Raw genomic sequence first — 17,658 nt, 5'->3', positions numbered from 1 at the left:
CGACCAATTTGACTTCACGATGGTGGTTATGCAACAATCGGTTTAGGGTGTGAGAGTTTAACTTTGCCTTCGTACACTCTTAAGACCGACCCATTTGATATCAAGATGGTGCCTATGCAATAATTAGCTTAGGGTGCGAGAGTTTAACTTCGCCTCCGTATACTCTAAGACTGACAATTCAACTTCAAGACGGTGGTAATGCAATAATCAGCTTAGGGTGCGAGAGATTAACTTCGCCTCCGTACACTCTAAGACCGATAAACTTAACATCAAGATAGTGTCTTTGCAACAATCGCATTAGGGTGCGAGAGTTTAAATTCATATCCATATACTCTAAGACCGACCAATTAAACTTCAAGATGGTGGCTTTGCAACAATCGCCTTAGGGTGCGAGAGTTAACTTCGCCTCCGTACACTCTAAGACCGACCAATTTGACTTCAAGATAGTGGATACGCAACAATCAGCTTAAGGTACGAGAGTTTTACTTCGCCTTCGTGCACTTAAGACCAACCCATTTGAATTCAAGATGGTTCCTGTGCAACAATTGACTTAGGGTGCAAGAGTTTAACTTTAGCTCTGTACAAGCTAAGAACGACCAATTCAACTTTAAGACGGTGGCAATGCAACAATTGGCTTAGGGTGCGAGAATTTAACTTCTCCTCTGTACACTCTAAGACCGACCAATTTGACTTTAAGATGGTGGTAATGCAATAATCGGCTTAGGGTACCAGAGTTTAACTTTACCTCCGTACACTCTAAGACCAACTAATTTGAATTCAAGATGTTGTGTATGCAACAATAAGCTTATGGTGCGAGATTTTAACTTCTCCTCCGTACAACTAAGATCGACCAATTCAACTTCAAGACGGTCCCTTAACATAACAAATCCATCTGAATGCCAGTTTAAGGTGCAAAGGGATAAATTTTGTCCACCTTAAGGCATGGAAATTTCGATATCCCTTTAAGGATAAACCCGTTAGAGGCCAGCTTATGGTGCAAAGGGACAAATCTTGTCCACCTTAAGGCATGGAAAACTTTTAAGGATAAACACGTAAGAGGCCAGGTTAAGGTGAAAGGGGACAAATCTTGTCCATCTTAAGGTATGAAAATTTTGATATCCTTTGAAGGATAAACCCGTTAGAGGCCAGCTTAATATGCAAAAGGACAAATCTTGTCCACCTTAAGATATGGAAATTTTGATATCCTTTTAAGGATAAACCCGTAAGAGGCCAGCTTAAGGTTCAAAGGAATAAATCTTATTCACCTTAAGGCGTGCAAATTTCGATATCCTTTTGAGGATAAACCGATGAGAATCCAGCTTAAGGTGCAAAAGGACAGATCTTGTCCACTTTAAGGCATAGAAATTTTGATATCTTTTTAAGGATAAACCCTTAAGAGGCCAACTTAAGGTGCAAAGGGGTAAATCTTATCCTCCTTAAGGCATGAAAATTTTGATATCCTTTTAAGGATAAACCCGTGAGAGGCCAGCTTAAGGTATAAAAGGATAAATCTTCTCTACCTTAAGACATGGAAATTTCGATATCCTTTAATGATAAACTCGTTAGAGGGTAGATTAAGGTGCAAAGGGACAAATATTATCCACCTTAAGGCATGAAAATTTTGAGATCCTTTTAGTTGTAGGCTCGGAGAACTTTAGCATTCCGAATGCCATTGAAGGAACTCTTTTTCTTTTTGATGGGTTGCCCCCATTGAGTCACAAATATTTGGAGTAAGTCTAAAATTTAATTAGAATAGTTTCATATTTGGCGTTTGTATGGCGGATACTCTAGGAACATATTTTTTTCACTCATGAAATTGAACTCAGAATGAGATTCCAAGCGCCTACGTACCTCAGTAAAGAGGATCAAGTCACAACGTAGTTCTGGTGAGTATTTTTTTAAGTCCTAACCTTTTCCTTGGTTGCCTCTTTCGAGGTTTTTAACCTAGTGAACTTCTTTATTTATTTATTTTGAGTTGTACATAGTTTATACTCTTGCGGGCTAAGAATGGACATACAGTTTGTACTCGTGCCTTAAGAAGTGTTATCTCTCTTTAAGGATAATACTTCTTCAGGAACTTGCCGTTGATAGGGACAATCCTCACGTCATCTGCATTGACAAGCTTGTAAGCACCATTTGAATATACTTCTTGTATGACATATGGACCATCCCACATCGGAGTGAATTTACCCCCAGACTTACGGAAAGTGATAATGGGCCTTCTTACTATAAGAACTTGCCCTCCAACTTGGAAGCACCTCAAGCGAACTCTTTTGTTGAAGGAACGGGATAGCCGATATTGATAACATTTAAGATTTTGTTGAGCCTCTTGCCTCTTTTCATCAAGAGCTTCTATTTCTGTGAGACACAATTTAGCATTTTCTTCATCAATGAGCCCTTTTTGAATAGTCAATCTGAACGATGGTATTTGACGCACAAGGGGTAGGACGACTTCAACTCCAAAAGCAAGCGAATATGGGGTTGCTTGCATTAGTGTGCAGTAAGTTGTTCTATATGCCCATAAAGTTTCTTCCATTTGTTTATGCCAATCTCACTTGGACTTGGAGATGACTTTCTTTAATAGATTGCATAAAGTCTTAGTAAATGCTTCGACTAGACCATTGGCGGCAATATGGTACATAGAAGACTTGCGCTGCTTGAAGACAAAGAGATCACAAATCTTGCTCATCAATTTGTTATCAAATGGCTGGCCATTGTTGGTTATTATGTACTGAGGAACTCCAAAGCAGTAGATGATATTTATTCGGATGAAGTTTGCAATATTTTCTTTCTTTACTTCCTTGAGAGTAATAGCTTCGGCCCATTTTGAGAAGTAGTCTGTTGCAGCCAAGTTGTACAAGTATCCACCAGAAGATTTTGGTAGTGGACCAACAACATCCATTTTCGAAGCATTGAATGGCCATGATGCTATAGTTGGGTGTAATACATCAGGAGGTTGATGTATGAAATTCGCATGGAGTTGACAAGCTTTGCATATTCTAACATTGTCCAAGGAATCTTCCACCATCGTTGGCCAATAGTATACTATCTTTTTAATGTTAAAATGGAGCATCAGTCCAGACTGATGCGATTCAAAAACTCCTGAGTGCACTTCTTGCAAAGCTTGAATTGTTTCTTCCTCTCCTGGACATCACAAGAGTACTACTTCAAATGATCTGCTGCATAGCGTGTCTTTATAGTGAAGGAAGCGAGGTGCACGACAACGGATGTCAGTCCTTCTCCTTGGATTTTCTGAAAGTATCCTATAACATAAATAGCCAAGGATAGATTGTTGCCAATCTTCCTTTATAACTTTAGACACGGTAATGAGGTACTCAACCTTATTTTCTACATCCCTATCCTTATTCAATGGCGGTACTACCCATTCTTGGCGGATAGTAACTCGTGACTGATTTGGAAGAGTTAGAACTGAGGCCAAAGCAACTAGGGCATCAACTTGCTTATTTTCTTTCCTTGGCACATACTGGAGAGTTACTTCTCCAAGCCACCCCATCAAATTTTGTGCAAAATCATGATATGATTGTAACTAACACTTTCTGACTTCATAGCTTCCCAAAAATTGCTTGATCACTAATTGGGAATCACCAAGGACTTGTAATTGCATTTGTTTCATATCAACTGTCATATCGAGTCCAAGTATTAAAGCTTGATGTTCAGCAACATTATTAGAGCAACGGTTTGTTATGGTAAAAGAGTATAAGATGACCTCTCCTTGTGGAGTGATGAACATCACACTAGCACCAGCTTCATCTTGATGTATGGCACCACCATAGTACATCTTCCATGGGGGTTTGGCTTCAATAAGCATTGCATCTTCATCAGGAAGTTCATCACTCAAGTAGTCTGCCAAGAAGTTAGCCAATGTTTGTCCCTTTATAGCCTTTTGAGGAACGTACACAATCTCAAACTGTTGAAATTGAAGGTACCATCCAGCAAGTTGGTCACTAAGGACTGGTTTCAACATTACAAACTTAATAGAATTTGCCCTAGACACAAGATAGATAACATGAGTTTGAAAGTAGCGTTTCATCTTTTGAAATGATAAGACCAAAGCCAAACACAACTTTTCAATTGGAGAATACCTTAGCTCATTCAGCGTCATCATTATGCTCAGATAGTAAAGAGAGTTTTCTTTTCCTTCACTATTTTCTTGAGCCAGTGGTGCTCCAACTAACCTCTCTTGTGCCGCAATATAGGGTATCATCGATTTCCCAAATATAGGTGCCGCAAGAACTGGTGGCTTCATTAACTATGATTTGATACTCTCAAAGGCATTACTACAAGCTTGGTCACACTTGAAGCGAGTGTTCTTTTTCATGAGATGACTAAATGGTTGGCATTTTCCAGCCAGGTTTGAGATGAACCTCCTTAAATATGCTAGCCTTCCTTGAAGAGTTTTTAACTCATTAATATTTCAAGGCTCGGGCATCTTCAAAATTGCATCGACCTTGGCTTAATCAATTTAAATTCCTCGGTGTCACACAATGAAGCCAATAAACTTTCTGGAAGTAAATCCAAAGGCACACTTCAATGGATTCATTCTAAGTTGATATCTTTGAAGTAACTCAAACACCATTCTTAGGTCTTTTAAGTGGTCGTCTCTCTTTCATCACTTCACCACTTGATCATCCATGTAGCATTCAATATTTTATGGAGCAAGCCGTGAAAGATTTTTGCATAGCCCTTTGATAAGTGGTGTCAGTATTCTTTAAGACAAAAGGCATCACTTTGTAGCAATAGATACCTTTGGGCGTACGAAATGCAGTGAGTTCTTCATCCTTTAGTGACATGCGGATTTGGTTATAGCCGGATGAACCATCTATGAAGTACATTACCTCATAACCTGTGGTAGCATCAATCATTAACTCTGGTATGGAGATTGGAAAGTCATCCTTAGGTCACGCATTGCTAAGATCCCAAAAGTCGACACAAACTCAAATTTGGACATTTTTCTTCCATACTGGAACAATACTCGAAATCCACGTGGGGTATTTAATTTCGCGAATAAATCCAGCTTTAATGAGTTTGTTAACTTCATTTTCAATCAATGGGACCAACTCTGTCCTAAAGCGCCTTTGGGCTTACTTAATAGGACGAGCCCCGTTCTTAACCGCCAACTGATGGACTGCTACTTTTGGATCTAAGCCAGGAATTTTCTTATAACTCTAAAGAAAAATATCCATATATTCTTTTAGTATGTCCATATAAGAGATTTCCTTCTCCATTTCTAGAAAGGCACTCAGGTAAGTTGGTCGTGGATCTTCATCAGTTCAAAAATTAACTTCCTTCAAGGGATCTATTGTGGCCTTCACTCCTTCTTCAAGTTGTGATGGAGTATCTCCAGAATCTTCTTCTGGGGGTCAACGTCATTGACAGATATATGATAACACCAAAAAGCATCTTTTATCTCTTCATCAACCTTCATTTCAAATGAGATATCTTTCTCATTTTGGGTGTTAACATGATATAAGGAGCCAACACTCTCTTCGTCTTCCTCGTGTTGCTTGGTATAAACCACAGTATAAGTTTTTGCTTTTAGTACCTCATTGCATGAAACTACAAGTTTCGTTTTCCTCCTCATTCTATAAGGAATCAAACTTTAGGAATCCTTATGGATCTTAGGCAAAGAGTGCATTGTTGTACTTTGACGACTTCTCCGATGCTTGTTATTCTTTTTATTTAGATGACCCAACTTTTCGAACACAAAAATACTTGCGGTTGATTCTACAAGTCGATCAAATACAGAGGGTTTTTTATTAGCAACAGTGGATTCTTCTTCTACGGTGATGTAATTACTGACTGCCCTTCTTATAAAGATGTGAATTGAAGGTGGCTATGTGTATCCTAGGCCTTCACGTGCCTGCCTAGTTGTACCCTCCGATGGAAGTTTGCCCAACCTTGATGGCTCATTAGGATTGTATCCAATCTTTACATATCGCTTGTATGCATTTGGATCGAAGCCTTCTTTTATGCATTTTGTGGGGAGTGTCATATCTTGTAGTAGATTTTTAGCCATGAACTCTCCAAGTAGCCTTAAGAATGGATTTATTGCGTCAATCCTCCTAATAGGTAAAGTTAGCCCCTTTAGCTCATTATCTTGGGCATCAAATGGGTGATCTTTCTCTTTCTTTACCTTTGGTATGTAGCAAAGAACATGAGTTGCCTTCTTTTTCATAGGTGCGATGCTTTGTTTATTAGAAGTGAAGAGGGGCTTCTTGGTAGCAAATTTTTCGACAGTCACCGTGACCTTCTTAGATACAATATCATCACACTTGGTCTTGGTGACATCTTCAATCCTTTTCTCATTCACAACATAATTCTTTAAGTAGAATTTTGCATCAGCAAAGTGTGACTCAGCTTCAGTGAATGGCTTATCATCGGCAACTATCTTTCTTTCCACTTCGCCTTCGAGGTACTTCAAGTATTGATAGTAAGAGAACGAGATAATTTTGTTCATATGTACCCAAGGCCTACCAAGTTATATATTGTATGAAGTTTTGGGATCCATCACATGCATCAATGCATTTGATTGAAAATCATCCAAACAAATTCCCAACTTGACAGCTCTCATGGCCCTCTGGCCCTTTGGTTGAAGCCTTAGATTATTATACGACTTTCAGCCAGTTCGTCGGTAGCAATGCCAAGTTTCTTCATTGTACGAATAGGCAAGATGTTAACTTTGGATCCCTCATCAATCAAGATTTTATTTATCTTCTTTTCTAGAACTTAACCTACCATATACAAGGGATAATTGTGTAGGGTTCCTCCAAGCGGAAGATCATTATTTGTAAATGTGATTTTTGTATTACATACATGTGCCTCCTGACTAAGAGTTTCAGCAAGCTTTTCAGAAGATGAAGGAACTTCCATGGGTAGATTTTCACCCTTTTCCCCCTCTTTGGCAGTATTAAAACAAGATGCCTCAAGGTTGACTTGAGCAGTCTTTGCAAGAAACCAACTTGGTTAGAATTTTTCAAACGTTACTGGACATCATAGTTTTTGGTGGTGAAGCTCTATTACCCTCGTCTTCTTTGGAAGTTCAACCAACTTTTGTTTCTTTGGTTTCATTACCATTCTCCTTCTAGTTGGCTGCTTGGATGACTCCTTTCGTAGACTCATCTTCCTGCGTCTGTGCCTGGTCACCAGAGTCCAACCTTCGTCATTGCCTTCATCGACTGAAGACTTGTCAGGCTCTAATAGATTCTCATTATATTCTTCAGCACTTATTTGGACTGGCTTGAGCGAGCCAAAAGTGATAGAGATTTGATGAGAACTGGTCGTCTCATCGTCAAAGAAGATTTTCTTATTTGCCAGTTGCATGACTTTGTCTTTAAAGACAAAACACTTTTCCAGAGGGTGACTCACAAGCCTATGATATTTCCAAGAACTAGGGTTATGGTCCTTCCATCTTCGTTGGGCCACTTCATCTCTGGGAGTTCAATAATTTTATGCTCAAGGAATTCATCAAAAATCTCAGCAACATCATAATCAAGGATGGGATATCCCTTTTTTTGCATCTTCTTTAAAGTTTTCTAATTTGAACGTGCTCCAGAAGTCATCATCATACTTTGCTTCTTGCCCACCTTTGTGGTGACGTTCAAAGGAGACACGTCAATATTCATAGATTCCTTGTTGTCATTTTTGGGGATAAACTTGCCCCATCTTTTGGGTTTCTGCTTATCCTTTCCCCTTTGAGGGTCATATATAGGCGTTGCTCCTTTTCCAGTAGAAGACATGCCTAACTCCATATCGTGATCACGGGTAGCTAACTCTTCAAAGGATTTAGTCTTAATGCCTGGCAAGATGTAGAGAAACTCCCAGTGCATTCTTTGGACACACATCTCTATTGCAGAAGTTTTGTTGAGCCTGTCTTTGCAGTTTAGGCTAGCATTTCTCCATCGATTGATGAACTCAATGACTGATTCATCCTTTCTTTGCCGAGTATTTGTAACCTATACCATGCTCATTGTACGCCTTGTGCTATAAAAGCGATTTAGGAACTCGTGCTCCAATTGCTCGAAACTATCGATGAAATTAGGCTTAAGGTCCATATACCAATCAAAGGCGTTTCCTTTTAGGGAACGAATAAACTGTTTGACAAGATAGTCACCAAAAGTTCCAGCATTATTACATGTTTCAACAAAGCGTGCGACATGCTGTTTTGGGTTCTCTTTGTCCTCAAATTGTTGAAGGTTGATAGCTGGCAGGCATTTGATATTATCTATCCTCACAGTGTAGGATTTGGCATACGTAAGGGAAGATTTAGTAACAAAATCATATTTGTCTTTGAGGGTCCCTTCAATGAATTCCTTCAATTGCTCAATCGGGATGATTCCCTTAGAAGAAACTTCCACCTCTTTAGTCGGTGGTGTTTGTTTCACAGGATATTCTGTTTCATGAACCTCTGGGGATTTTCCAGATGCATGGCTAGACTCTCCGTCTATCAGACCTTCCACCTTATCCACTATCTTATGAATTCGAGCCTCTTGATTTTGAACATATTTGGGCAGGCCCTCAATTGTCTTTGTCAGATTCGTAAGTTACTCCTCCATAGGCAAGACATCAGTCATCATTACTTGCATGATCACTGGAGGTGTTGGAGAGTAACACGGATTGTCGCATAAGTTGATCGTCAAAGTGCTCAGTTTATGCGGTATAAGTAGAGATGACTCAGTTGTTGAACGACCATCGTTTTTTGCGCCTGAGTATTTAGAACCAGAGTGCTCAAATAAAGCTAGAGTCCTCTTAAGCGATTCCGCCTCATTATTTCCTCCTTTCGAAGTACTTGCATTGGACTTCGTTTCTTCTGGGGTTGAAGATCCAAAAACTGGAGTTGGCGCGGACTACACTGGATGTGTTTGTTGTTCTAGCAAGCCTGCCTTGCTCCTTGTGACAACCCCTAAGCTTCCGAAAGTAACACCAAGTATGCTTTCTACTTCAGCAGAGAATTTTGAATCAGCAGCCTTGGAAGCAGTTGATTGAGAGTTGATCTTCTTGGAAGTCATTTCGTTGTTCTTAAACTTTGAAGTGTAAAAAGTTAAGATGAGAGATAAAGATTGTCCCACTGGGCATGCCAGAATTTATTGGACAATAAAATTCTCGAGGCCAAAAAATAAATAATCGAGACAAGAAAAATACTACAACAATCAATTTATTGATTTCAATGTAAGTGTTACAATCTCTATGAATCCTCTGATTTGCCTTTTCAAATATAAATCTAAGGGCTTAAAACTTAATCTTGAATTCAAGGATTTTTGAGCTTGTTTTTTAATATTGCGGTCTTGATCTTGAATCTTGATGAACTTGATTTAAATGCTTGAGCTTTGTAGAGAAATTACTACGTTTGATCCACGAGCTTTCTCTTGCTTCTTGTTAGAGTTCTGGGTCTTTTTTTTGAATTATGAGACCCCTATTTAAAGTTGTGAAAATAGAAGAGTCATGATGAAGATGGATTTTCTTTGACCAATCAAACTCAAGTGACGTGGCACCTTTTATGGGTTTTGATTTCATTAGGCCTACTGCATCATTTTGACATGTGGCATGATCCTATTGGCTCCTTCACTTGACTTGACATGCCACGTCATTTGATACGAGGCGTTTATTTGGGCCTCTAAAATATGACAATATCTTGGGTTTAGCAAAATAGGCTCCTCATTTGTAGCTCAAATCAATGAGATAGCCCAATAAAAATTGGACTTTAATTAAATTCATATATGTTTGAACTTAAGTAATTAATCTAATTATATTAATCCACAATATTTATTTGGGACTAATCTATTTTGAATTTAACATAATCTAAATTTCGTATGAATTTTAATTTAATAAAATTTTACTACCCACAGTTGTATTTTATACTATTTCAAAATTATTCGATGGATAAAAAGATTCCCACAAACTTTTAAGTGTCTTTTTGCAAATGTTATATTTTATAGTATTTTAAAATTGTTCAACGGGTAGTAAGTCTCCCGCAAATTTTTAAGTGTCTTTTAGCAAACTGAAACAACTTCAATGGTTACATTATGTATTTTCTCTTATTATTTACTATGACACAATAATTGCTATATTGTATTTAACCGTATAAAAGTAACTTTCTTAATAGTAGCATAAACAATCTCCACATCTGTGTAATTTATGTGAACTAAAAAACTTCTAAAAAACTTCTTAACTTCAATTGCATAACTTTGTACTTTGGGTGCCTAAATTGAAGGGCTTTTGAGAGGTGGCTGAAGTTTATGAAGAAAGATTCCTTCCAGATTCTTATTACAAATGTGGAGGAGCAGATGACTACTATCTCGAGAGGTTTCAATAGCAATGTCTCTGTCACTCTTTCTTGTACTATCAAGAAATAGTGAGGTGCAAGTTGAACAGACAGAGGACCACCTTTTTGGCATATATATGGGAATTAGGTGGTGGCCTTTGTAAGTAATACAACTGGACTTTCAAAAATGGGGAAGACTGAAGCCATTAGCCTGTGCTAATCACTTCCAAGTCTGATCACTGAAAGAGCATAACTGATTCAATTCAATAATCAAAAATTAAGAACAATAAAAGTCTAACAATGCCAAACAATTGCCTCTCTTCGCCCAATCCTCCTCCAACATTTATGGGTTGTCTCTATGCTGATCCACCTCTTTAATGCATTACATCATCTTGTCTTTTACTACCAGATATCAAGCAATGTGTCTATAGATCCTCCTCCCTCAACAATCAGCATCTCCTCCCCTCCAAGTAGAAGATAAAAATGGATGTTAACTAAGTTCTAACCTCCTAAAAAGATGCATGATAAGTAGTAAGTTCCTTCTCCTTGCAGACGCTGTATTTCCTAGTGCATTTCTGCCAAGAAACTTTTACACTCATCTCTATCTATCTTGCCTTCTCATATACCTTGAACATCCTCTTCAAGCACCTACAAACCTGTCTCTGACTATATAGAGACAACTAGATAATCTTTTTTTTTTTGAAAAACTAGCAACAGGCTTATAAAAATCATGATGCTGTACTGGTTGGCAATAAAGGATAAACCTCAAGTTCAACTAAACCCCAATAGCTAGCTCATGAAATGGAGATGGCAAGGCTATACAAGGAAACAACCACCCAAATACTCAACCAGTATGGAACAAAATAACACCCCACACGCCCAAGTCCAGACAATCCGAGTATACAATAACATCATATAAAGAACATTAGAGAACACAATAACATAAATAGATTGGCTCTACTACCATGTGTAACAAAATAACACAATGAAATGGATCTCGAGCCTAATTCAACTTCAATAGCAAAGTAATAGCTCCAACAGTATAGGAATCCCTCAACCATACTGTGATGTTAAATAACAGTAAAGCTACTTTAAGCCACCAATTATGTGTCTCAAATGCATTAGTAATAATGCATTAAATCCGCACAGTTGAGAACAAGTAAAGTCACCTGAAACAGAAGGAAATTTTTACTGCAAGGAACAACCATTAATGAGAATCCAACATAGAGAAAATGGTGACGGTTCATAATATTAATTAGGCTCGTTAAATTTCTCCACTTCCACAGAATTCATTTCACCTTCCACTCTAATCCTGACGCAAAACCATTTGCTTCAAAAGCAAGAATTCACAGATCAGTTATGATTTGTGAACCATATGAAGCAGATCTACAAGCACAATACATCAAACCTTTCCCGGATGTTAGATTAAATGGGAAAATCTGATAAAGGGAAACTTGTAAATAAATTATGGTAGCATCAACGACTCAAGAAGTACCCAAACATAAAGACAAAGGTGAAAAAGAGGTAGAAAAGGTACAAATAGTAGCAGAAACTCAAAACAACTATAAGGGTATCCGAGATCTTAAATCAGCTAGTAATAAGATACAAGAATTAAATCTGCAGTGTAAACAAAGAAATGTAGATATATCCTAAACAACCTTAGGTATGAAATGAAACTGATCTATACCAAGAACAGTAACAGATCATCCACAGACATACTCAAGATCCATTCCAAAAAGCATAAGTCAACTTGAAGAAAAACCCCAAATCTAATGCTTGAGTCCATAAGATTTATTGGATACCCTTTTTAGTCTACAGTTAGACTGGTGAATCACCCTTCTTTCCATCAGCTGATCCATTAGATTCTCTCTCAGTCAACAATCTCCCTGTTTCCTCATCTGCTTGCTGAACTTTCTTCTGTGCTTCCTTTGCTTTCAATGCCTGTAACTTCTGATGATTATAGTATGCAACACCCAAGAAAGCCAATCCATACCCAATGAGATTCACTGGAGTCACAGTGTCTTTAATCACTGACCAGGAAAATGCAATAAGCAGCCAATCTTTGACAACCCCAGCAACATTCATAGTCAAAGCTGAAGTCTTTCCCACCAACAGGAACACAGCCAAGTTCAACGCGAACGCACACAAAGAATTAGTTCCAAAAATAGCAAAATCAAACTGAAAACTGGAGTTCTCTCTCAAAATTGGAAGCTCCACAAAAATCCATGGAATTGACAAGAAAACCAAGCAGCTAGGAGCAACATAGTAGAGAGAAGTAATTGGATTTAAACTAATACCCTTTGAAGTCAGCAAAATCTGGATCATAACAAGCCTAGTAGCCTCAAATAAAACAGCAAGCAATTGAAGTAGAACACCCCAAGAATCATATTTTGCTTCACCATAAGCAGCAATAGCAACACCAACTGAAATTGCCATCATGTTACCCATGGTGGAATTCTTGAAAGTGTCCTTTTTGAACAAGATCCCGATGGTATAAACAGCAACAGGCATAAGGGCTTTGAGCATTTGTATGAAGGAAACAGAGAGATAAATGTAAGCAGAGTTGGAGAGCCAAAGAGAAATGGAGTAAAGGGCACCAATGGGAAGTATGCAAGTGAGGTAAATATTCCGAGATAAGGAAGCAGGCTCAACAACTTTGAAGACACGAACAAGGAGGAAGGCTAAGGATGAGCAAAAGGCCATGTGGATCATTGTTAGAGAGATGGGAAAGGGCCAGCCATAGAGCTTGCGGTCAAGAATGTATTTGTTGTAAACAATGACAGTGAAGGAGAGGAAGATCCAGATTGCTACATATGTATAGGAAAGAATAATCTTTTTCACTAATCCATTCGACAACGCAGCGTCTTTCCCCATTTTTGGGCTGATGAGGGTGATGGTTATGAGGGATTTGGGAGAGTTTTGGAGACTTGCAGAGTTTGACAAGAGGAGAAAATGAAGAATGGGAAGAGCAGGTCTTACTTTTTATGTGAATGTGAAAGCCTCATTTTTTGGAATTTTTTATTTTTGATGAGTTGGGGTAGGGTGTGGCAGGCGAGAAGGACGAAAGTGAGTTTTTTTAAACTTTGAAAGATTAATTTCTTCTCTCGTCTTTAGAGAAGAAAAATGATAAAAACGTACTTATATTACTGATTATAGCTATAAAATAGTTCTTTTAAGGTATCTTTAAAAAATAACAGTATTTTTTTATAAAATTTACTTTTTATAATCGTATTTTATATAATTATTATTTATTGTTGTTGTATTTGATTTATATCTGTTGTATTTAATTTTACAAATAGTATGTATTCATATAAAATATGAATACAATACTTATTTAGTCGCGTCAAAAATGAAATTCAATATTTAAGAAAAAAACCTAGTGAATCTATTTCATATCCGCACCCCCTTACAATTGGTATCAAAGCTCAGTAATTCAAAAAAATACGGACGTGAGATATATGTTAGAGTTATTAGAATATATATATTAGAGTTATTAGAATTTACCTATAAATTCGTAAATTAATTATGCGAAGACCATTTAAAAATAAAGAAACTTTTAGAAAAATTAAAGAATCTTTAATTAGTAATTATTCAGGATATATAAGTCTAAATAAAACAAAAGAAACAAAGATTAGCCTACTTAATTACATTAATATCTGGTATTGAATCAAAATTAATAATCCATTTAAAATCTAAGAGAATGAAACACATACTACCTAATTATGATAAAATTAGATTTAGATATCCGCCAAGATATTATAAATATAATTTAAAATGAATAAAGTACAACAATACAAAGAATTAAAACAAATTATTTCTGAAAAACGTAAAGAATTAAAAATAAAAATAAAAAGACTACATTATAATATATTTGTCGGAGTCAGTAAAAACTCAATAGATACACAAAAAGATGAAATATCAAAATTAGAATCACAAATAGATAGTTTAGAATATATATATATCAACATGAACTATTCACAATAAAATGAACAAAGAAGAATTTATAATAGATGAAAAAATATATGAAAACCACGAAGGATCAAAAATAAAAATAGTATTTTCTAATCTAGGAAGAAGATATAAGAAAATAGGTGAACATTTATATCTAATGTTAGAAAAAGAAGAATTAAAATTAGAAGATAAATTGACAACAATGGTAAGAATAGAAAAAGAAAATGAAGAAATAGATAGTAAAAAGGAAATAGAAAAAATAAAACAACAAACTACAGAAGAAATACGAAAAATAGAAGAAACTAAAAATAGTAGGATTGCTAAATTAGAAAAAGAACTACAAATGTTAAAAGAGTTGTATGAACAAAGACAAAAAGAAAAAGAAGAAAAAGATAGAGAACAAAAATTACTGAACGAGATAAATCAATTTAAGAAAAAATTGAAAATAAAAAACAAAGAATTAGAAATAAATAATATAGATGTTGAAGAGACAGAGACAGATAATTATGATTCCGAAGATAGTGAAACATATACAGAAATATTAGCAAATACAAAAGATTTAGAAATCAATGAAAAACAAAAAGAAATTAATGAAGAAAACTTAGAAAGTACCCACACAGAAATAAATACTCTTGATAAAAAAGAAGATGAAAATATAATACCTAAAACAACAGAAATAAGAAAACCTATATATTATAAAAGCAAGTTTAAAAAATATAATGAATATGACAAATAGACATCAAAACAAATAATTAATAAAAATTATAACTTTTTAGACCTAAACTGTGTAATAGATACAGAAAAAATAATACAATTATGGATAGGATATATGACAAAACAATTATTAGATAATAATATAAATATAACAGATGCACCAGAATATATAGAAAGAACACTAATAGGATCAGTAAAACTATGATTTTCGAATTTAACTGAAAATAGCAAAAAAGTATTAAGAACTAATAAACCTATAGAAGGAACATCATCAACAACAACTAAACTAACACCTATAGAACTATTAAAAAAATATGAAACAGCTGTAAAAGATGAATTTGGTAGTATGACAACAATAGAAGAAGAACAAGATGAAGAAAAAGATACAAATAGGAATTTAATGTTAAAATTAGCAATATGTAATATGTGTTATATAGATGAATATACTTGCACATTTAAAGAATATTATTATAAAGGAGCATATAGTATAGAAGAAAGTAAAGAGATAAGAAAATTATATTTTAATAAATTACCCGAGCCATTTAGTTCAAAAATAATAAAAAGTTGGGAAGAAGCAAAAATAGTAGATACGTTAGGAGCAAGAATAAAAATTTTACAACAATGGTATAGAAACTTATGTGAAAAATATAGAGAAGAATTAAAAATGGAAAAAACATTAATAAGAAATTTAGCATGTTGCAAAAATAAAATAGCACCCCAATTTGGATATGAAGAAAGATATTATAAGAAAAAAAAAAGACATAAGAAATATAAAAAATCAAAATATAAATATAAGAAACCAAGAAAAAGATATTATGTAAAAAATTATAAATATAAAAGACCATATAGAAAGAAGAAATCTATAAAAGAATGTACTTGTTATAATTGTGAAAAGATAAGTCATTTAGCTAGAGATTGCAAATTACCTAAAAATCCGAAAAATAAACAAATATCAGAAATAAAAATAGATAATACAGAATATATGCAGATAGATTATATAGATTATGAATTAGAAAGTGAGGATAGTATATATGAAATTTCAGAAAACGAAACAGATAATGAAATAGATAGTGAAATAGATGAATCAAATGACTGAAGAAGATATAAAAATAATAACAAAGGAAGAATATTTAAATGATGAAGGAACGGAACAAAAAATAATATTTGACAGTAACATATTTGATGAAATAAAAGGAAAAGAATTAGATTTAAGTGTAGAAAAAATATTCAAAATACCAACAATAAAAAATATTTTTACTAGGAAAAAGGATGAATATTATGTAGTATGCCAAAAAGAACATGTAATAGACTGCAGATATGCAAAAGGCAAAGCTAGTATACCACTAGTAACAAAAATAATAATTAATAAAGAGATAAATGATATAAAAAGTAAAGGAGATCCAATAAAATATGTACACCTAGGAGGTACAGAGATACTAATAAAAGCATGTTTTGGAGAAGGAATAGATACACCAATAGAATTATATTTAGCAAATGATAGAATTATAAAACCTATAGAAAAAAATATAATAACTGTCGTAAAAGGAAATCTAATATACCAAAAATTTAAATTTATAATAAGTGCAAATTATTCAGTAGCGGTAACAGATAAAAATATAGATAGATCACTCGTATTATATTGGAAAATATCAGGAATAGAATTAACCCTAGGAAGTAAAATATTTACAGCAAGATGCAAAAATCTATATGTATTAACAACAAAACATAAAATAACAGGAAAAAATAAGATTAACAAAATACGAATAGAAAGTCCATTCGAACAAATTGTAAAAACAATAGATTATAATGATTATAGCTATAGAGACATAGATACAGAAGAAAATTTAGAAATAGTAAATGATAGAATAAGTACAACGAAAAGAATAGCTGATGAAAAACCAGTATCATCAAGCTCATCAAAAAGAACAAGTTATGAAACAAATTCAATAAGTAATTTAATCCAATATTACATAACAGAAAAAATAAATGAAAAAGAATATCTAATATTTTTGAATACAGAACAAGAAGAGAACTACATAGCAAAATATCTAGTAAAAAATGAAGAAATAAAGACTGATAATGATATGTGCCCAGATCTACCAAGAAGTTTAATAAATAGTAAAAATATAGCAGAAAAAGAAATAATAATAGGAGTTAAAAAAATAAAAATAGAATTTGAAGTAAAGGAAGAAATGCAAAAAACAGATATAATATTAGGAATAAAATGGTTAGAACAAGTAAAACCATATAATATAGAACATACACAATTAACCTTAACATATAACAAAGAAAAGTTATTCTTAAGAAGAGCCTTAACATGAAATGAAGATATATGTATTAATGAAGATAGTAGTAGAAGGATATTACAGTAGATATTATACGGCTATGATAGATACAGGAGCAGAAGCTAATTTATGTAGATATAATTGCTTACCAAAAAGTAAATGGGATAAATTAAAAACACCAATAATAGTTAAAGGATTTAATAATGAAGGAAGCTTAATTACTTATAAAGCTAGGAATGTAAAAATACAAGTATGAGATAAGATATTTACAATAGAAGAAATTTATAATTATGAACTAACATCAAAAGATATACTTTTAGGAATGCCGTTCTTAGATAAATTATACCCACATATAATAACCAAAACAGACTGGTGGTTTACAATACCATGTAAACAAAAAGTAAGAGCAAAAAGAGTTAATAATAAAAT

The 17,658-nt window shown here is 34.6% G+C and overlaps 1 protein-coding gene across 1 annotated transcript; it reads right to left on the bottom strand.

Annotated features, from left to right (window-relative positions):
* Positions 1-11,722: 11,722 nt before the first annotated feature.
* LOC107838957 (probable sugar phosphate/phosphate translocator At2g25520) lies at positions 11,723-13,386 on the bottom strand. The gene has a single exon (XM_016682254.2). The coding sequence runs from the start codon at positions 13,151-13,153 to the stop codon at positions 12,098-12,100; it is 1,056 nt and encodes a 351-aa protein (XP_016537740.1). The 5' UTR covers positions 13,154-13,386; the 3' UTR covers positions 11,723-12,097.
* Between the last annotated feature and the right edge of the window lie 4,272 nt (positions 13,387-17,658).

This window comes from Capsicum annuum, chromosome 8 (assembly GCF_002878395.1).
Source record: "Capsicum annuum cultivar UCD-10X-F1 chromosome 8, UCD10Xv1.1, whole genome shotgun sequence".
NCBI classification, from domain to species: Eukaryota; Viridiplantae; Streptophyta; class Magnoliopsida; order Solanales; family Solanaceae; genus Capsicum; species Capsicum annuum.
Note: the sequence above shows the minus strand (reverse complement) of the source record. Positions and strands in the feature narration are given on the sequence as shown.